Below are 23,016 nucleotides of genomic sequence, written 5' to 3'. Positions count from 1 at the left end.
CACCCCTATCGGCATCGATTATTGACGACTCCTCGACTTTGATCGTTGGTGACTCTTCGACCACGACCTTCATTGTTGATTAGATCACTCCGACCCATGATGACCTGGAGATGCTTTACCGATATCATTTTAACTTATATTCTAGAAATAGATTTTGACTCATATACATATCTCATGACATGTATCAAATCAAATGGCAAAAATTTTACTTTGTCTTTTAAATCAAATCAAATAGATTTACATGAAATAAAACAGATGGAATATTTAGTCCAACATAAAAGTTGAAAAACATATTTGTTCAACGTAAGGGGGTTGACTTTTAGCACGAAGATAAAATAGAGCAAACTAAAAAAAAAAAGATAAATAAAGCTGCTGATTAACGAACTTAGAAGCAAAGTCATCCCAAATCCTTATTACGATTTCTTCTCTCTCTCTCTCTCTAAATTTCTCTTACATTCCAAATTTGGGCGGCAAGAATCTCCTACTTTGCGCTCACCTGCTGTTTTCTGAAACATCAAAATACAGACAATTTCTTATAAACAAAAAACAGACCAAGATCCTTAACCTGCATCCTCGGACATGGCTTCTCCTTTTTCTTAAGATCACACGCTTCCCTTTCTCAAAACATTTCCACAAAAAAAAAAGTTGTTCTTTTTTCTTCATTTTGTCCTTCAAATGCTCTTTTTAGCTGAATCCACTTGTAACTTTAAGGCATTTGCAAGATAACAAGTAATACCCAAAATAAATGAAGTTTTTTTATCAAATCAGCGTTTTCTCCTTCATTTTCTGTGTTCTTGCAACTGGGTCCTTTTCTATTGATAATTTTCATCAAGCGTAAGCCGTTTTACTGAATTTTGTACATGCCCTTTTCTGCATGCATCTTAAAATTTACTTCTTTAACTTTGAATTTTTGCTTTCTTTATAATCTTGGAGTGGCATTAGTAATGTCACTAAAAAAAAAAAAAAAAAAAAAAGCTGGAATTAGCTATAAACTTGGTGTTAAGTCTCTCGTAGCTAACATAATTTTTTGTTAATTCGTCGTTAAATAGGAGTAGCAACGGATTTTCTGTTTAGCTACATAATTTGTCTGTTGCTATTTTAGTAGTGTGTGGTTCGTTCCATGATATTTGTATGGTACACTTAGCAGTTGCCTCTTAGTCTTGGTATCAGCATTTCATATAGTTTTTTGTGCATCGGCTGGCGTAAAATATAGCTACACAATCAGGTCAAATACTAGGTAATTACAAGTAAATCTCTGATAAAAATCGTAATTGACCTGCTATCACAGGTTAAATTCACTACTTTATATTATCAGTGTATATAACTTAAAATAGTGTTTTTTTGAGGTATCATATTAGTATGATAAAGAGTTATATCAATGAAATTTATCCCCAAAAAGAAGCTATTTTATTATTAAAAATCTATGTAGTGTGGACCAATAATGTTTATTGAGCATGAAGGGCTTCAACTTTTGATAAGATTATGCCATTTTGTGGCTTAGTGGAACTGTTGATGTTGTTTCATTAAACTTTACTTTGTTTGGTTTCAGTTTTTTCTTTTTTCGTACATATTGAGACTGTTACTTTTGCTATCTTTGAATTGCTTCATGTCTTTTTGATGTTTCTAGATATTGCTATGGTTATATTTGACAGGTTTCCTATTGTAGAGCCTGATACCGGTCACACGAAACTTCGCCTTTCAAGAGAAGGACTAGAGGCAATAGAGAAGATAACAACACCCATTGCAGCTGTTGCTGTATGTTTTGCATTAATCTCTTGGTTATTGACCAAACTAAAAATATTATGTGACCAAAAAGCTTTGAAATATGAGTCACCTTGATATTATTTGGTGATTTGAGTTATTGAATAATTTTTGCACTGGCGAAATATGTTTACGCTGAAGCATTTGCTAAACATCTGTTCTTGTTATCTAAATTTCCTGTTGCACCTTCTCTTTCTGTATTATAACATTGCTGCTAAGAATTTCACCAGGTGATTGGCCCATATCGTTCTGGAAAATCGTTCCTCCTTAATCAGCTTCTTTCCCTTTCTTGTAATGAAGGTGATTCCTCAATGATTGCTAGTTCAATTCCCACTTCTGTTTTTACTTGTTAGGTTTCTGCTAATTGGGCAGCCTTAGGTTTTCATGCATTTTCATAAGCAACTGATTTTTCGAGCTCTATGTTTACAGGTTTTGGTGTTGGGCATATGCGCGATACTAAGACAAAAGGTGAGTATGCAAGATTTTGCTGGGTGCTGTCTGTCCTAGGGAGATGTAGACATTATTTAACATGATGTTTACCTTTTCTTCCAGGGATATGGGTTTGGGGTACTCCAATAGAGTTGGACATCAATGGAGTAAAAACTTCTGTTTTCTACCTTGACACTGAGGGTTTTGAAAGTATTGGAAAGTCAAACATATATGATGATCGGTAATATGAAACCCCTGAGAGATAATATTTCTACAATAATGTGTGACTAGTCATGTTTTTCTATTCTCTGTTATGCAGGATTTTTGCCCTTGCAACTGTTCTGAGTTCCGTGCTTATATATAATTTACCTGAGACGGTTCGTTTCTCTGTCTATGACTTCCACTCTCTTTGTTTGCGATATTCGGAGTGGATATCTCTTAGTCTTTTCATCTTCTGTTGCAACAGAAAAAAGAATTAGATATCCATAATACTGAGTGGTGGAATAAAGATATTAGTAATCAATGGATGAGAGATTGGTTGTTGCGTCAAGTTACTTGTGCAAATCTATGCTGTGTTAGGTTAGGATGCTCATTTAAATGATGCTACATAACAAAGTTTAAATCAATGCCCACCAAAACTTTGTTTTAAGTGCAAGCATGATGTATATATTGACAAACAAAATGCTTTAGAAGATGTACGCATTATGTTTGGGCTTGTGTATTACTGGAAAGAATATGCAGGGTTCCACAATTATATATATATGTGATAAAAATACTGTCTGCGGTGAGCCGGTGACCTAGTTCCTTTAATCAGGTTTTCTCTTATGGTAGAGTAATTCTTGTGAGGTAATTGACAAGAGCAATAATTAAGAAGGGCTAATAGATCATGATACAAATGTGAGTATTTTTCTGCTGAGAACAGTTAATGAATAGAATTAATCTTAATCTAGAGTCTCCTTCAAGCTCTGTTGCATTTAGCAATATTGAAACTGGTTGAGTCAGATATGTATTGCTCTGTTATAAAGAGTATCTTAGCTGATTCAAAATCGTATCTGCTACTATTGTGCAAAAGCAAATGCTTTATTCTGTCATTCATATAATCCACGTGAGAGGCCAGCACGTGCAGAGTTAACAGAACAAGATTGTACTGAAGATGTACAGTCCTTGCCCCACATATTCATGTCTAAATAGATTGAATATTGGTGTCTTAATTAATATGCTTCAGGTTGTGACTCTATGGGCGGAAGCTTATATACTAGCCTCTCGGTACAAGAAAGATCGACTTCCTTAATGGTGTTTTGTGCATTTGTTTTATGTTTTAGATCCGTGAAGCTGACATATCCCGACTGTCATTTGCACATGAACTTGCTGAAGAGTTCTATGGAAGGTCCAATTTTTAATCAATTGTTTCAAAAGTTTTCAGTCTCATGTTATGACTTTTTTGTTTCTAAGTTATTCACAGCCTCTTTTCTTTTCTGACTATGTTGTTTCATCGATGTTCATCACTTTCCAGAGTGAAGGTAAGCATTTATCTTTGATTTATCTTTCACCTCAACAAAGGGCCAAAGAAAGAAAGGAAGAAACAGATTCTTAACAAGATAAGTGACATGCTTATGGGGTGGATGTTGTGTAGGGGCAAGGCGTCGCTTTCGAACCTGCAAAACTCCTATGGCTTATCCAGCGTGATTTTCTACGTAAGTCGAGAAAAATTGCCATATATGTTCCTAACTGCATTTTAATAAATGTGGATGTCGTGTGTTTATGGAATACAGCCTCCAATATAATCTATTTGTTACTATCAACAGAAGGAAAATCTGTGCAAGAAATGGTCAACGAAGCTCTGCAACGAGTCCCCAATAGTGATGGTTGGTTCGCTTATCTTTATTTGCACGTATAATAAATAACTTTAGTGTCTATTGAAAAGTTAACTATGGTTTTATCTTTATGTTTCTGCAGGTAATAAAAATATTGATAAGGTACTTCTATATACTGCATTCTGCAAATTATAAAGATACTTGCATAAATAGGTATGTTTTACTTGTTCGTTTCATCATATCAGGTGAATCAGATTCGAGATTCGTTAGCTGTAATGGGCGACAATAGCACCGCCTTCAGCTTACCACAAGTATGAACTTACCTTTGCTATGAATTATTACCCGTAAAACGGTATAGTTAAATTTATATGTGGTTTATAGACAAGTGAATTAATTTGATCCAAAAAATTAGACAAAAATATAAGACTTAGCCATAAAATCGAGATAAACGACAGATATCTTGGTTCCGAACGCAAAGCTACCAGGAGCAATAAGAACAATGCACATAAACAAGAAAGTAAAATGTTATTTGAGCTTTTGATGAAGTATAGTGTCTGTTTGTCAGAAAATTCGTGTCTTTACCATGATGATAGAGCTCTCTATTTATAGTTATACCTAGGAAACAAGGTCCTAGGATTAAGCTCCTCTTTAATGACAATTATGATGGCCATTGAAGAATGTGTAACGGTGGACAGTGAATGTCATATTCTCTGTAACGGATCATGCACTTAATGCTGTAAATATTTTTCATTGAATACTACCAGATGGCGACATTTATTTTGTCTTTATGAGTATCATTCTCTCCGATGACAAGCGGGATCATTGCCTCCAGGTTTGGCTATCCTCTGTCTTCGGTTCCACATGTCGCTTTCTCATGCGATCATTAAATATGAACATAATTTACCCCGTACAATGCATCAATCTTTTCTTCTTGATTTTGTAATTCACAACTTACCGCAATGACAATAGTTGACTTGGATTCATTTAGACATCAATCTTTGTTCATTGATTTTTTTCTTTGTATGCTCTTATATTATTCCTGTATACTAATTTCTTGATGTTATTTGTTACCTAGTGGTAGACACCAGGCACTTCATTATTCTTCTTATGGTTAGCAGTTGTTGTCTCTCCAACAATTCTGTTGCTCCAAAATAGATTAGATAATCTTCTTGTTTTTGGAGGTAGGTGTGGGTGGAGGAAGGTTTGGGATAGTAGGGAAGGGGAAAACAAATAAATTCTTTGTACTAGAATTTGTTTAAATATCCGTAAGCAGGTGTATCTGTGGTTAAGCTATCTATATTACAATTCCAACTTAGTGTTCATCAAGAAACACGAGGAGCTTAGCCCCCCCCCCCCCACCCCCCACCCCACCCCCTTCCCATTTTGTGGAATAATAAAGATGCATGCTGAGGATATTGTAGCAGCCTTGATATCTTGTCAGCTAAGCATTTTTCTTATTAGAACTTGGAATGATGCATCAACACTCTTAGCTTTTCTGCAGCCTCATCTTCAGCGTACGAAGCTTTGTCACATGAAGGACGCTGAGCTGGATCCTGATTATGTCAAGAAGAGGGAGCATTTGAAAGAAGTTGTAGCATCTATTATTCGTCCAAAGATTGTCCAGGGTAAATCTCTCAATGGAAAGGAGTTCGTATCATTTCTTGAGCAGGTTTTTGTCTCTTATCTGTTAACTTTCCTTCTTTCCGTTCAACTGCTTTTTGAGAACTGATGCGATTGTTCTAACCCTGTCTCTTTAATGGTAAATTGGTGTCAGATACTTGATGCCTTGAATAAAGGAGAGATCCCAGCGACGGGTTCCCTTGTGGAGGTTTTTAACAAGGGTATCTTAGAACAATGTCTAAAACTGTACACTGACCAGATGGCTAACACGGTTTTACCTATGCGAGCAGAGTCTTTGCAAAAAGCTCATGAAGAGCAGAGAGATGCTGCAATGAAAGTTTTTGACGAACAGCATTTTGGTCGTCAGCATGCAAGGAGATCAGTTGATCAAATGGAAGAGGAGATTAAAAAGGTTAAGATTTAGAGTAGCAAAGCATGGTTTTTATGCATCCCTATAAATTTTGCTTAATTTCATGTATTTGCAGGAGTATGAGAATATCATGTTGGCAAATGAATATCAATCCTCAAAGGTGTGTGAGGCTTTTTATACTAGATGTGAAGACAAAATGGACGAACTTCAAACCCTCAGGCTTCCTTCAATGGCAAAATTCAACGCTGGCTTCCTCCAATGCAACCAAAGTTTTGCAAGAGAATGTGTCGGACCTTCTAAAAGCAACTATGAACAGCGAATGATGAAGGTTTTCCCACACTTAGTTTTTAGCTCTTTCTAACTTCATCATTGGATTTTTTTATTACTATTTTTAATTGTTGTGTTTAATGTAACCTACTCTCAGCAGTAAAAAATGTATATATCTTATAATTATGCAGATGTTGAGGAAATCAAAATCATTATTCATTAAGGAATACAATCAGCGACTATTTAATTGGCTGGTGGTTTTCTCACTTGTTATGGTGGTGTTAGGGCGGTTCGTTATAAAGTTGTTTTTGGTCGAGATTGGCGCATGGATACTTTTTATCTTCTTAGAAACATATACAAGGATGTTTTGGTCCGCTGAGTCACTTTACTACAATCCAGTCTGGCATTCTTTTCTAGCAACTTGGGAAACACTTGTGTATAATCCTATCCTTGATCTGGACAGGTGAACTAACTTTACCTTTTATTGCTTAAATTTAGTATCATTTTTAAGTATCTTTGTGAATTTCTAATTTTCTGTTTCTACGAAGCATAGTACAAGAGTATTGTAGGAGCCATTAAGCAGAGTTGCTTTCTGTTATTGTCATTCATGATGTGTTAGATATGGCCATCCTTGTGTATCATTGTCATATGACAACTAGGCACATTTTGTAGTTACTTCATTTTGAAGCTCAAACTGTAAAAGAATTTTAGTTTTGTAGTCTTGAAGTAAAAGTAATTTCTCCGTTCCATTTTATATGACATTTCTTTTTTAGTAAAGGACAACCCGATGGACTAAGTTCCCGCTATGCACAAGGTCCAGGGAAGGGCCGGACCACAAGAGTCTATTGTACGTAGTATTCTCTAGACTGTTTCCACGGCTCGAATCCATGATTTCCTGATCACATGGTGTAACTTTACCAGTTACGCCAACTTTTTAGTATGTTTCTGAAAGAATGATCTTTTTATTTTTTTAAACTCTTTAAATTTCTCATTCTACCCTTAAAGACATACTCTTATAGTCGTAGAAATGTCATGGGATGTTTGAGATGACAAAAACTGAGGGTCCTTTTGTATGTGCCAAAAGTTTTTTGTGTTTTCCTTAACCTCCATGTTTAGTCAAACATTGCAATATAAACTGAAACGGAGGAAGTAGTGTTATAGCAGCGGATTTAATGACGATTGAGGATATTCTAATATTTTGGTTTCTAAAAGTTTCACTTGTTTGGTGCTGCAGATGGGCAATTCACATTTGTGTGATAGCTGTGATACTTGTGGTTTGTTGGCGATGTTATGGGAGAAGGAACATTAGCTCCATGTTGTTGTTACCTGTGTACAGCAGTCATAAAGATAGTCGAAGATCAGAGTAGTTGATCAGTAGCTTCTTAGGTATATACAAATGTTACAAACTTTTCATTTTCAATTCTCTTTATACCCTTCAATCCAAAATTGTAACATTTGGAAATGTTGTATTGCTATCATTCATTCTCTCTTTAACACTAACAATACACAACAGTTTACTTCCCTCCAACCTGTAACCTTCGTTTACTACTGTTATTCAGAGGCGGATCTAGGATATTTAGAACATCGATACACCACTAAAGAAAGGAGTAAAAAAGTATTAAGTGAGAATCGATCCCTATTCCTTTGGATAAATAACTTAGTATTCTATCAAGTGCACCATTCAGTCTTTTTGGAGTATGAATACCAACAAATAATATTAGAATAATTTTAGAAAAATACATACATAAAATACGTAGTTTGGCAAAGACTATGGGTTCACATGCCCTATAATCTAGCTTGTAAATACGCCTTTGCTGTCATTATACAATGAAAAGTAAGACATATAAATTGGAACTGAGGAAGTATCTTTTACTGGAGGGATTAAGAGGGTAGAAATAAATTACATTTTGAATAGAGTTCTACTTTTTTAGTTGTCTTCTATTGCTTGAGTAGTTTTGTGGTAATTGCTCTAGTCATACATTTTTAAAATGTTTATGGGAAAATTACGTTTACTCTAAAATTGAGTATACCCTTAAAAAAAATTGCGCTTATAACTCCGTATTACAACACTTGTTTTGGCCAAAAAAACTACAATACTAATTGAGCTTTTAAATGATTTACTGCTTTTCTCGGATTCAGTTTAGCAATTAACATTCAACATAACATTTGATATTGCGCTAATTTTTTAATCTCTGACCCCATATTGTATATGTATATGTATATACTCTTTGAAAATATATAGCAAATTCTTCAAAAAAACAAATACAAAAAACTCTTTGTACAAGAAAAACTGAAGCTATACATTCTCTATACAAGACTAAAACCATGGAGATATAAATCCCCAGCCTTCTCTCTTTCTTGTTCACGTTGATTTGATTGCAGATCTGAGTATATTTCCCAGCTTAGGCTTAGGATTTTATACGTAGCGGCGGATACAACAATGAGTTCACAGGCTTAGTCTTTCTGAAATGACGGATCCAACAATGAGTTTGAAGATTAGGCAGATCTAATCCAGTACTTTGAGGCCGAACCTTATACTATGTGTCGTGAAAACACAAGTACATAGAGTTAGATAAACATTTTAGAACTCTTCGAACGCAAGACACGAAAACATCGTCTAAATTCTGGATTCGTCACTGTCTACAAAGATGCTAAACCTTTAGCGTCAGATCCTTTCATAATTCTAAGTCTTTTGCAAGAGTTGATGAACATATCCCAAGGTACATCCCCAGCAAGCATCCAATCACCATCTTTGTCTTCATAAGTTGGTACATAATCAGATCCATTGTAACCTTCTCTTTCTGAGTATACTCCTGAAATTCATAAATAAAAAAGAAAAGGTAAGACTTTGATCCAGCAGGTACGATTACATATAGGACTAAATGCGAGGCAGATCTATGGCGGGTTAATTATGTGGATTCAACTGATTCATTATTTTCAGCTCAATCTATGTATGTATGTAGAAAAAAAAAAGTACTTTCGTCCAATTGATGTGGCGGTGTACAAAGTTTCAAACAAGTTTTTCGTTGATCATAAAAAATTTCATATGTCTTTTAATTATTTTGAACTGTTATTATTGTGACTTGTATTACTTTTACATAATTTTCAAATATGCAAATTTTGTTCCAAAAAAACAGATTCTATGTCAGAATTCAGTCAAAATTAAGATTCTGCGTCCTAATATACGGTCAAAATTTGACATATAAATTGGAACAAAAGGACAACATATATACATCTAATGAATTCGCTCTCTAAATTTTGAAATATTAACTTACCAATGGAGCACTTGAACATGTTCTCTAAAGCCTCGAGTAATTGTGAGTAGCTTTTGTAAAGATTAAGGTCAATTTTTCTAAGGTAAGCTGCTCCATCCATGCTCACTTTCACGTAGCTTGCTTGTAAAACATTCTTTCTGTAAGATCGAACTGGTGGCCAACCAACAACTTGTGCTCTGAGAATTATCAAAACAAAAGTTGTTAATACATCATTAAAATATTCTAAAAGAAAATATTGTCACATAAATTGACTTACTTTGGCACGGGCTCATCAGTATTTCCATTATCCATCTCTGATGAAAGTCTTTTGTTGCTAACTTTAGCACCAAAATTAGTAGAAGATGATGGCTTCTCGTGTTGATCATCTGACCCAGGTAAACCTAATCTTAGCTCAGTTGCCTTTAAATTCAGATCATCTTTCTCGTACGTTACAGCTGCCATTTCTATTCTTGGATGATAACTTATTTGTTTGTGAGTTTTCCGATGAAATCTTGAAGTAGTTCCGATGACAAATTAAAAAAAACGAGATGAAGAATAGTTTGCAATTGTTGTGAATAATGAATGAGAAGGGAACGTAGGACTCAATGTTTTATAGGATGATTAAAGAGAGACAATCCGTAGACGACTTATTCTCTCTGTGCATGAATTTCCTAACACGCCAATTATTACTTCTTCACGCCCTTTCTACCCACGCGCTCCCTACAAATTAATTATATTCATGTCCAAACACAACTCTAATTTTTAAATATCATTTTCACATAAATTTTTATTTTTTTATTTTTTTAAAATTTTACAATTCTTATGTCCAAACGCCCACTAGGTATTCGCTTTCGAGTCCCAAATAATTTAAATTTGTATCTTATAAGGGCTATTAAAGGAGGAAAGCACTTCATATTAGAATTCTTTTTAACTACTTGAACTCGAGAAATTTAGTTAGGATGAATTGGACCACAATCCTTGTTAGTTCAGAGATTATGGGGCACGTGAACCCATAGTTTTTATGTAAAATAAGATAGTTTACGTACATATTTTTTAAAATTGGTATAATATCAATTGTTGGCACTCATGCTCTATGAAGGCCGGATGGTGAACTTAGTTGAAGGTTGAGTTTATTTAACAAGAGAATAGAGATAAATTCTCACTTAATACACTTTTTTCTCCTTTTTTTAGTAATATACTCATGTACTAGAAATCCTAAATCTGCCCCTGTGTTGGTTCTCTCAATTTATTTTATGTGACTATCTTTTTAGCACTTTTTCTGGTCCATCTACTTAATACTCTTTACTTATGGATTTAATTTAAAATATGCACTTTATAAATTTTAAAAATTTATCATTTTATCTAATAACATACTTTTATAGTCATATAAATAATACGAAACATTCAAAATTATAGAATTTAAAATTCTCTTTTTCTTTCTAAAATTCCTTACCCAATCAAAAGCCACCATACAAATTAAAGCGGAAAGAGTATATTTTCATAAAAATGATCCCTTATACAAATTTTGGGCTATTTAATTTAAACAATTATGCAACAAAAACACATATTCTCTCCATTTCAATTTATGTGAACTTGTTTTCTTTTAATAGTCACACAAAATATGTGCCTTATTTTATATTATAAGTTTAAAAATCTTCTCTTTTTTCTTAAATTTCGTACTCAATCAAATAGGAACACATAAATTAAAACGAAGGGAAGGGAGTATATAACATATTAGAATAACAAGTTTAGTTTTTTTTAAAGATTTAAATAAAACGGGTAAGAGTGAAAAGTGAGGTGGCACGTGTGTTCTACGCGCGTTTGGCGTAGGATGGTCCCAGAACACGGGTTGTAAGTGAATTTGTCGGTCACATGAGAGACATGAATGAGTCGACTGAAGTGAGATGAGGGAACATGGAACAGACACCGACAACTTGAGGTATTTAAGGTGGTGGTCCAGAAAATGGACGGTCCAGATTTGTTGTACTGAGATTGACCGAGTGAATTCAGGAGCGTTGGATCATGCGGAAATCGTTAAAGGGTAGTGGGTCAAAACTTCCCGCATGTGAGGTGGGTCCCAAGCATTTTGGTTTGATGAGGTTTTAGGTATGGGCAAAAAAGCTACAATTGTTTTTTAATTTTCCAAAAAAAAAAAAAAGTATATTGCTTTTCATTTACTTTTTTTTTGGCTAAATAGAAGGATTTGTTATTAATAAAGTAGGAAATTAAAAAATATCAGTACAACATGGAACTGCATCGTTATCCCTAAATAGTCTTTGCAAAATAGTAAAAAAATAAATAAAGGTTGTTTACTTCAAAATGCGTCTTCGCACTCACCACTTATATGTGAGTCCAAGGTACTCCCATATTTTGCTAAAATATGTGCGACTTGATTCCTTTCACGGCAGGTGTGCCTAACGGGCAGTTGACCCACTGCCTCAAGCAGGAACCTGCGGTCATGTAGAAAATTAACATAAGCTAAGCTTTGGTGTCCTCTTGCTTTTTTATTTCTCATCTCGTATATTTGATATCTGCAGTCGAGCTCCGACTAATTGATACCCACTCAGTATAAAATTCACTAATGGAGAAATGCTTCCTGTGCCTTACCAAAAAAAATTATTGCTAGAATTTGGACCCAAAATCTCTAACGAAAGTGAAGGAATTCTATTATTCTTACCACATCATAATAGTGAATGTAAGTTACATGAATTATGCATTATAATTAGTGGACCTACCTTCAAATTTGTTTAGAATTTTATATTGTTGCTAGTATAGTTTATTATATTAATTCTAACTATAATAAACTCTGAAGTGATAATAATTGTGTAACTATTTAGCAGAAATTACATGGATGAACTATGCTTTATTTAACTATAATTATTAATATCCAGCCATAGTTAACTACCATATAAACAAATGACATATGCTATCACCTTAAATTTATTAGTAACATGAATCATTTGTTTAAGGTCCAAGTTCAAGGAATTCTGATGAACATGAGATAGTGTGGGAAAAAATAAAAAATAATTAGATTTACGGCCGGTACTTGAAAAATAGCCACAATTTTAAAAGTAATTGAAATTTAGTCACTTTTTATGTAAAGATAAAATATAAACAAAAATACCTTTAAAAATACAGAAATATTCTAGCATAATATAATGGAGTTCAAATTTTTTTACATATAAACTTCCAACATAATGTGTTGGAGTTCTAACATAACATACGCAGATGCGGAACTAGGATTTGAAGGTTATGGGTTATGACATCATTGAACCCTAGCTCGTGTTAGTTACTGGGTTCGCAAAAAAAAATTCTATAAATTTAATGAATTTTTAATACAAATACAGGATTTAAGCAAAAACTACTCGGCTCGTCTCAATCCGTAGCTACTACACTGTCTCCGCCCCTGAATATGCGGGAAGTTTATATGCAGGAGCTTCATAATCCAGCATGTTATGCTAGAACTTTCTGTGTGAAATTCCAACATAATATGCTAGAAGTCTATACACAGGAGTATTATGCTGGAATTTTCCGTGTGCTGGAGTTCCAACATAATATGCTGGAAGTTTATATACAGGAGCTCCATAATCTTGCATATTATGCTGGAACTTTCCGTGTGCTGGAGTTCCAACATAATATGCTGGAAGTTTATACGCAGGAGCTCCATAATCCCGCAAATTATGCTGAAAAATTCAGTGTTTTAGCAATATAGTGGCTATTTTTCAATAACTTTGCAAACGCGGGCTATTTTTCAATTATCATTCCGAAAACTGACTTATCCGCGCTATTTTCACATAGAGTGTGCTGCTATTGGGTTTTCTTTTTTGTTGCCCACAGTTTGCTAGTAATTTTCCAAAACCATGGGATTAATTCATCGTATTCCATTCAAAATATGTAGAACAGTGACAAAAGCACTAATGAAACTGCTAGCCGCCGTTGTTTGCAATTTAACCAAGTATTTTGTCCACAAGATTCCTGCTAATCAGACTAATCTATTGCCAGCTCATTTAACAATCGTGTAATAGAAAAAAGATCGAAGAACCATCAAAGATTAATACGGCAGGATTAATATATATGAATCCTCAATCTTTAACATAAATCTCGAGTTCGAGTTATTTGCATGAAATTAAATTAATCGAAGTTAAAATATGAATATGTTAGGTGGAAAATAAAAAAGCGATAAAGAGAATGAAGAGATACATCATTCTCATCAAATTGCTAAGCTTTTGAGAATTAATGACATACCTAACTTTGTTCATATAACGTTGAACGTTCTTCTCATAAAATAAATATGAAAAGAGGAAGAATTAGGAAACGAGTGAGAAACCAGGACAAGTCTGATGTCCCTAGGTTTAAATGCATTGATCGTACCTTCGCCAATTTCATCCACACACTGAACTTTTTTGGTCATTATGCAAATGAATTCTTAGTCCCTACAGCTAATTTTCAGCATAATATAGCTGTAGCTATGACTACATTCTCACCTCATTTTCTCTTCGACAATGCGTATAACATTTTTTTGGTTTCCAACCCAATCAGGGGCGGATCCACGGTATAAATGTGGTTCACATAAATTCGTGATCCTCGAGTTAAAGTAAATATATAATGTGCATAATTTGGCAAAAATACATATACATATTTAATGGAACCCATGATCAAAAGATGCGAAGTGGTTCACTAGTTTTGGTACCTTATTTCCGGCAGCCTAAGGTCAAGGGATTGAATCCCTTACCAAATGTTTTGTTTCATTTTTTTCTTAACTTCTTTTCTTTCTATTTTTACTAACGTAATTTTTCTTTTTATTCTTTAAATCGCTAAAGTAATCAATTCCCAATTTCTCAGTTCCCACACGCCTAACGTTTACTCGATTTTCCCATCCCGGAATAATACACCGATCTTCTCGGAATACTAGATACGCTTCTGCACCCGATGTCCGGGACTTATTTTGGGATTCGATTAATCATAGTGTATTTGTTTTTGTTTTAGGATTTCAAAGGGAAATGTAAAATGATACTCCCCGATCTCAAATATTATTAGTCATCTTGAGGAATCAATTTATTTCCAAATATTTGAGGTTATAGAAATACAAGAATATATGACTTGAAAATATAATACACAGTACATCGTCCTTTTATGTTTAACATTGTATTTACATGAACCGACAAGCCTAAAACTTTTGAGACTTTGGTCAGAAAATTAAATTATAAACCCCAAAAGAAACAGGCTAAGACATTCTCATATCCAGCAAAGCTTACATATTTTGGGTTCCCTAAAGGCCACACACTTACATGGCAAAACTAATCAAAACAGAGAAGCATTTTATTAAAGTATTTGTCACGTTACGTGTTTATGTAGAAACTCATATATATATATATTATATTAAAATCACGAAGGCCCTTAGCGAAATGTCGTTCGCCTTTTTTACCCTTTAAAACTAGAGTTCAGACTAGACAAAATAGTCTTTTAAATATTATCCTAATATTTAAAAATATTTATTTAATTATCTCCCTAATATTTAGGAATGGACATTTAATTGTTTCCTTTATATTTAGGAATAATCATTTAATTATTTTCTTAATATTTAGGATTTCAAAATTAATTAAAATTTTAGATATTAAATCACTCCTTATTCAAACTATATACAAAACTTCTATAATCGAAGAATTTAAAATAAAGAAAAAATTTAGCTTTATAAATTCTTTCCTTTTAAAATTCATTACTTCTAACACCAAAGATTTAAGCAATAACTCTTAGCTAAATATTAAAAACGATTTTACTTAAATATTCTCTTACCAAATATTTGGAAGTTTGACCCTAGATGTCGTATCAATTTAAAATCTAAGAACTAAAATAAATTCAATTTAAGGAATTTATTTAATAACAAGACAATACTTTAGAATGGAAAAGAATGATTTTCTTAACATAATTTTCTATTATATTTTGATTAAATTAAGTAATATGATATCTTATTTATTAAATGCAAACTGAGATATATTATTCTTAATTTCTTAAGGATTATACAAAGTTCAACCAAGATATTATCATAGTTGGGTAAATACTTACTCACACCATGTGTTTACACCAAACTATATTAACTCACTATGGTTAATTAATTTAATTAGATGAGAATGAATATAATTTACTATGGTTAAATGATTGAAATCCATATGCAAGACACATGCCATGTATCTATTGGTTATGTGTAAACATCCAGTGCGGGTAATAATAATATATTTTTAATTATTTTATTACTTTCATATTAAATTAAAATTAAGAAATACAAATTATGAGGAATAATTGGGATCTCAAATTAATAAAAATTTATTTATTATATTTTTTCTCTCACTTAAACTATGTAGGAAATTGTTTATCTATCTATACTATATTAAAAGCACGAAATCCCTATTGAAATATCTTTTTTGCTATTTAAAAGCTAATTTTACTCTAGATAAAATAGTCATTTAATTATTTTCCTAATTTAGGACTTCAAATCAACTAGAATTTTACTTACGAAGATCCTAACAATTAGGACTTCAAATTGAATTAAATTTTAACTTATTAAATCATTCCTTATTTGATCAGTTTTTTATAAATATTCTTTTGGAGTTTAGTACATTTCATTAAAGTTATTTTAATTCTTAGCCTATGAGGTATATAATAGTATGTTTCTCTCTCTAAATTATCAATAATTGATTGCCTAAAATATGAAACATCCATCAACAATGCATGTTCGCCTTTTTCCTGTTAACATTTAAGAGTTTTGATTATCTCAACTTTAAATTTCTAGAAGATTGAACTAAAATGATGTTAATTTAGAAATAAATTAAGCTACAGTCATACTATGCGAATTTGTAACTACGTTTCATTTTTTAAACTTAAGATAAACTAATGCATTTGGAACTCTTGAAATAGCTATATATTTGTCATCCTCCCCCAATCCCCCCCCCCCCCCCCATAATTTTAAAAAATTGACCTAATAATGTGAACTCTTGAAATTTCAAAGTTGTCAATAGCATAGTGCATTTAGAGTGAGTTTAGGATAGTATTAACTTTTATTTGGTGTTGGATAAACGTGCAAAGTAGGGAATTTAGACTTAGATCAATAAGAATCTAGATAATTTGTTTACACAAGAAGAGGTTCATTTGGCTTGTCTATAATTTTGATTAACTTTGAATGAACAATTATTTTTTTGTATAATAATATTATGAACGTAGAGTTTACAAAGAGTTGTTAGATGAAATAACAACCTATCATATTTGTATCTTATATAATTAAATATTTATAATTATAAATACTATAGAACTAATTACATTAAATTCTTTCAGAAATGTTGAATTCAACTATATATTGCATCAATGTACTAATATTTATTTTCATCATTTAAACATATATTGCATTGAATTTAACCTCCATCGCTATGTTTCTATAATTCATATATATTTTATATTGACTAACGTGATGCACACGTGCAACGCACGTACACTAAAATTATAGTATATTAAAAGCACGAAGCCCCTTAGCGAAATGTCGTTCACCTTTTTTATCCTTTAAAAATAGATTATATATTGGACAAAATAGTAATTAAATAATTTTTTTGATTTTTAAGGCTTTGAAATCAACTAAAATTCTCTTTCCTTACTTGAATTAGGTAGAAACTACTAATTTTAAAGACTTTTAACTCAACTAAATTTTACTTAATAATTCCTTCCTTATTTGAAATTACCCATATTTCCTAGAACGTCCAACAAAGTAAATGTTGATTCGTTAGGATTCTAAAGTTTTAGAAGTGATTTAAACCACTTTTTTATTTGTCCTCATTGAAATTAATAACTAAATTTTTATAAACAGTTATAATGCAAAAATCCTATCAACTCAATCAAAATTATCGAAGTCATTATGTAGAGCTCCTTTTTATTTATTTTTTATATAATTTTTTAAGGAGTATTTGTTCTAAAGTTCACCTTTAGCTATTGCCTTTTGCTTTCACATAACAAATATTTGTTTGCAAGAAACTATTTTGTCATCTATCATAATATGTTGATGAACTCTGTTTATTTTCAACCTTTGTATATGTTTAAATTTCTTCTTCTGTTAAATTTCGAGCATCCAGATATTTATTGGGGTTCTTTGAATAAAATTTTATATTGGATAAAATTATAATCTAAGTTAATCTTTTTAATATTTAGAACTTTATAATCAACCGAGATTTTCTTACTAAATTATTTCTTACTTGAACTAACATAACCTTAATAAAAGAATGTTACTATATTAGTTTATGGTGCACGTTACAAATTTAGTGATAATATTGCTTCTCTTCATGTTTTCTCCATGCACACGTTGTGTTTTATCTATATTTTCTTTTTCATTAGTTTTAATTAATTATTTTAGACTAAATTAGATTAAAATAAATTTGTTGGTGATAAATATATATAAAATTATAAGAAACAAATATATCAGCATAAATATGCATTGCATAGATATAATTATAATTTTCATTAATATTTTAAATGTTGGATATTACAATTTATTTTTAAATATTGAATTAGCTAATATTTTTATTCTATGTATTTTAATTATCTTAGTAAAAAAAAGACTAAGTACGAACTATAACTAAAGCTGATAATTCGTTGCCACTCCTTCTCAATTAAAAATTTATAACTGGTAATACAATTAAAATCAATTAATTTTATATGACTTAATTATCTTAGCAAAAATAAAAAATAAAAAGAAAGAAAGACTATTTATGAAAAAGCATGTTTGATCCTCAGGTTATATAATAGTATGTCCATTGCCTTTTAATCAAATCTATAAATTTTATGTACTAAAATTTAAATACACATTCTAATAGATATTATTATTTGATATAAATTATTTCAATATCCATAATTATCATACCCTTTAATTCAATATAAATTCTAAAAATATTTTGGAAATGATACTTAACAATTGTACATAGTTTAATAATTTTTATATGATTAGTAAAGTTTTATACTAATTAATATGAGATATATGCGCAAAGTACAAAGCCCTTTAGTGAAATTGTCTTTTTTATCCTTTAAAAATAGATTTCACGTTAGATAAATTTATAATTTTAAGTTGCTTTTCTAATTTTTAGGTAGAAAATCCCAATATCTAACACATTAAATTTGTTTAACTTTTTACCATATATGAATTTCCTTATTTGAAGTCCCTTATTATTAAAGCTATCTTAAACTATACGATTTTCTTACTTTTAGAAACTTTAGAAATTATGCATTAGCAAAATTTTGTAGGAGTCAAAAGCACAATGATTCCTGGAGCACAACAATTCAAAATTGACATACTATTTAACTATTTGAAAGTAGAATTTTTATTGAATAAAATTATAATTATAATAAGTATATAAATTTGGGATGAGCGAATTCAAAATATTGAGAACAAATAATTAAGTCGTTAAATTAACTGATTAGCAAAATAATTCGATGTAACTATTTTTAAATTCATCGTATAAGTAAAAAAAAAACTCAAGTTGATAAAACTCTTAAGGTACATAAATTAATGGTGAAAAAAGTAAAAAAAATTGATTATAATATTAAACTAAGAGTCAAATCGATAACAATGCAAATTTAAAGCAATAAGGACGAAATAGCAGAGGATAAAATGTATTTAAAATGAGTTACCATTTGTTTTTTTCCTTTCTTAAATTCAGTCCAATAGGTGACATATATATATATATATTATAATACATTTTATCCTCTATTTCTTATATATACTAAATATGAGTAATTTATTATAAAATATTATTCAAAATTAGTTATTCTTTAAACCTTACATTATCACTATCAATTTTTAGGAGGTATAGCGCCAATTTTTTCATCCTAAATTTCTAAAAGACCAAAAGATTGAATTTTAATTTTGAAATTCTGATAAGTCCTTTTTAAATAACAAATAAGGCATCTGAAACTTTTGTAGTATATGGCATCTTTATTTATTGATCTATCTAACTGGGAATAATATTTGTCATTTTCAATTTTTTTTTAACTTTTAGTTTATATTTTTACGGAATTCTTAAAAACTTATATATTCATTGATACGGGTACATGCGCAAAGCGCGTACCCTAAGACTAGTATATATATATATGCTTAATTAGTATTACCTGTATGATAGCTGGTAGGGGTGTACATAGGTCGGGTTAGTTCAAATTTTGTAACCAAATCAAACTAATTGTGTCAGGTTATTAAATCTAAAGACCAAACCAAACCAATAAAACTTGTGTTTTTCAATCTCGGTTTTTCTAGGGTTATTCGGGTTTTTTCGGGGGATTTTCCGATAAAATCTTCGTAGCACAAAACATATAACTTGTGCTCAAAATATTTCGTTAATCCTAGTAAGATACAACTATATAAGGTGTTTCCTAAGAAAATAATATAAAATATAAGATGTGTCATGGCATTATCCTAAAATATCCAACAATAAAGACAATAAAATTATGTAATATAAATATTGCTAATTAAAAAGCCATAATAAAATAAATATAATCTAAAAGTACTAAATCATGCTAAAATAAGTAGACTAATAAGGAACTATTAATTACATCACTAAATGCAAAATAAAAAATAAAAATAGGTTATGCATTTTTATCTAAATTATTGCAAAATAAAAAATAGATATTCAATACATTGTCATTCGTAGTATTGAATTGAATGTCTTTTGTTAGCATTATTATTGATTTGATTTTGGTTTGGGCTTTTGTTAGCATTATTTAAGTTACTAATATTAATAGCTATAAAACTTATTGGAACATTCAAAAGTTTTAAGTTCAACCTTGAAATAGTACCTTAAAAGATAAAATTATGAAAAAAATTTAAGAAATATTTATAAATTACATCACAATAAGTATATTTATATATTAAATATATCTAAAATTTCTATATATGTAATGTCGGCTTAGCTTGGTTTCGGTTTGACTTTCTTTATCTAAAACCAAACTAAACCACTTATGGTCGGGGTTTTTTTTCCAACATCAAACCAAATCAAACCAAATTATAGTCGGGGTTTTTTTCTCGATTTAACTCGGATTATTGGGTTGGTGCGATTTGTCGATTTTCTTTGTATACCCCTAATAGCTCGTATATAACTCCCCCCTCCCCCTCCACCCCCACCCCTTTACCCAATTTTAGCTCGTATATAATTGAACCCCCACACCTTTACCCAATTTTTTTTGGTTTCTCACCTAGAGTCTGTTATCTGCTTTAGAACCAAAAATATATTCTATTACCTTTATTAATAATTAATATCCAAAAAGATTACAAAATATTCTTGTAAATTATGATATGACCTATACCGGTATATAAGTAGTTTCAAGACTATGTTAATCATACACTGAATTTAAAATACCAATAGAAGTGGAGAGTTCCTTCAAATAGCAAAAGATTATGTGAACTATTAAATCATATGATATTGAGCATTTTCCCCTCTCTTCTCGAGAAACAAGTCGGTTATTCCTTTACAAAATTGTGCTCATCGGGAAGTTCACTTTAAAGGTAAAAGTGTTTCATATCAAAAGCGACTACATTCTCATAATTTTAATTCGAAACTTCTAATTAAAAATAAAGGTTTACTTACTATCCACGACAGCTCATCTTTACAATATTGCTAAAAAAAATTGCTTAACACAAAAACCAGACAAAAGAGATGGAGATAAATTTTGTAAACTATTGGCAGACAGTATAAACAGTCTCAATTGCAAATATTAATTGCTCTCAAAGCAACATAAAGCATCTTCTATGAAAAAAAACAACTAACTGAATTTCAATCTCAAGTAAGCCTGAATCGATTATATAAATTCTGAATGACCCTCACTAACTAATCTCATTTCAATCCAATAGATATTTACAAAATCTTCCCACAAAATAAACTAGAGCAATTTGAATGATAATTTGTAAGACAAACGAAACAAGAGTAGCAACTAGCAAAAGGAAAAAAACTTTGCAGAGAACAATGCATGTGAAATACCACCGAGGATTACGGTAGAATGAGTAGAATTCTATCCTTGATCAGAAATCTCGAGTTCAAGGGAAAAAAAATCCTCATAACGAGCGATACTTCCTTTAATCGGTCTTACTTAATACGAATCTATATTAATCGGGGTCACAAATGACAAAACCTATACCAGAACAAGACATGTGGAATGAGTTAAATCCCAAAAAGAAAAAGGAATGAGTTGAATCCGAAAAGGCACGCACGTATGAAGTATTAAATAGCGATAGGGAGATGTGGGCCTAGCCGCACGTGTAATTGAGTTCTGGACTTTGGTACCATTTGAATACTTACTTTCTTGTCTGTAGGTATGGGTTGGCTTTGGGTCAGTCCATGGCCCATTAGCATGTTCTTGTGTTTATTCTTATCCACTTATTCTTCAATATTCCACCTCATATTCATGTCCATTCATACATCAAACTTCCCAGACACAAAGCATTCTATTTTATTTGAGTAAAGATGAAAATTATATAATTAAAAAGGTAAAAATTGGAACTTTGTTATAAAATATAACCCAAAATAACAATATAGAACAAGCAAAACAAATTAAGAGATATAGATACAAAGAGAGGAAGAGAGATTCTTATTTCTTCTTCAATTATGTGTATTTTCCTATCTATTACAAGGCCTTTATATAGGCATAAAAAGTGAAGAAAATATGTCATGGAATATGTCATTGAACATACAAAATATGTCATTGAATATGTCATTAAGCATTTGAGATGAAGATCATGGAAGAAGAGTAGACATCCATCATAATGTGATATTTATCATAACACTCCCCCTTGGATGTCCAAAGATAATGTGCCTCGTTAAAACCTTATTAGGAAAAAAAACTCTATGAAAAAAAAATCCTAGTGAAGGAAAAAGAGTACACATGTTTAGAAATACGCCTTTTGGTTGCCTCGTTAAAAACCTTGCAAGGAAAACCCAGTGGGACAAAACCTTGTAAGGGAAAAAGAGTACAACGCGTATTAACTCCCCCTGATGAGAGCATCAACTCACATCCTTGAGTCTTCGCATCCCAATTTTGTACACCAGTTTCTTGAAGGTTGATGTTGGTAGAGATTTGGTGAACAAATCAGCCATATTATCACTTGAACGAATTTGTTGCACATTGATATCACCATTCTTTGAAGATCATGTGTAAAAAATAACTTTGGGGAAATGTGTTTTGTCCTATCTCCTTTTATGAATCCTCCCTTCAATTGGGCTATGCATGCTGCATTGTCTTCATACAAAATTGTGGGTAGTTTTTCACACTTCAAACTACATTTGTCTCGGATAAGATGTATTATAGACCTCAACCAAATACATTCTCGACTTGCTTCATGAATAGCAATTATCTCAGCATGATTAGAAGAAGTAGTCACGATTGATTGCTTAGTCGATCGCCAAGATATGGCAGTGTCGCCACATGTAAACACATAACCTGTTTAAGATCGAGCCTTATGCGGGTCAGATAAATACCCAGCATCGGC

At 31.5% G+C, this 23,016-nt stretch overlaps 1 protein-coding gene and 1 pseudogene across 1 annotated transcript; one reads left to right on the top strand and one right to left on the bottom strand.

The window, feature by feature from the left end:
• Positions 1-604: 604 nt before the first annotated feature.
• On the top strand, positions 605-7,782 carry LOC107816589 (uncharacterized; annotated as a pseudogene).
• Positions 7,783-8,433: 651 nt separating this feature from the next.
• Positions 8,434-10,109, bottom strand: LOC107816590 (auxin-induced protein 22D-like). The gene is made up of 3 exons (XM_016642315.2): positions 9,793-10,109; positions 9,537-9,712; positions 8,434-9,074 (listed from the first exon to the last, which is right to left on the bottom strand). The coding sequence occupies exons 1-3, from the start codon at positions 9,975-9,977 to the stop codon at positions 8,902-8,904; spliced, it is 534 nt and encodes a 177-aa protein (XP_016497801.1). The 5' UTR covers positions 9,978-10,109; the 3' UTR covers positions 8,434-8,901.
• Between the last annotated feature and the right edge of the window lie 12,907 nt (positions 10,110-23,016).

The sequence above is a fragment of the Nicotiana tabacum genome, chromosome 8 (assembly GCF_000715075.1).
Source record: "Nicotiana tabacum cultivar K326 chromosome 8, ASM71507v2, whole genome shotgun sequence".
In the NCBI taxonomy this organism is placed as follows: Eukaryota; Viridiplantae; Streptophyta; class Magnoliopsida; order Solanales; family Solanaceae; genus Nicotiana; species Nicotiana tabacum.
The sequence above is the reverse complement of the archived record's forward strand: the minus strand, read 5'-3'. Positions and strand labels throughout refer to the sequence as shown.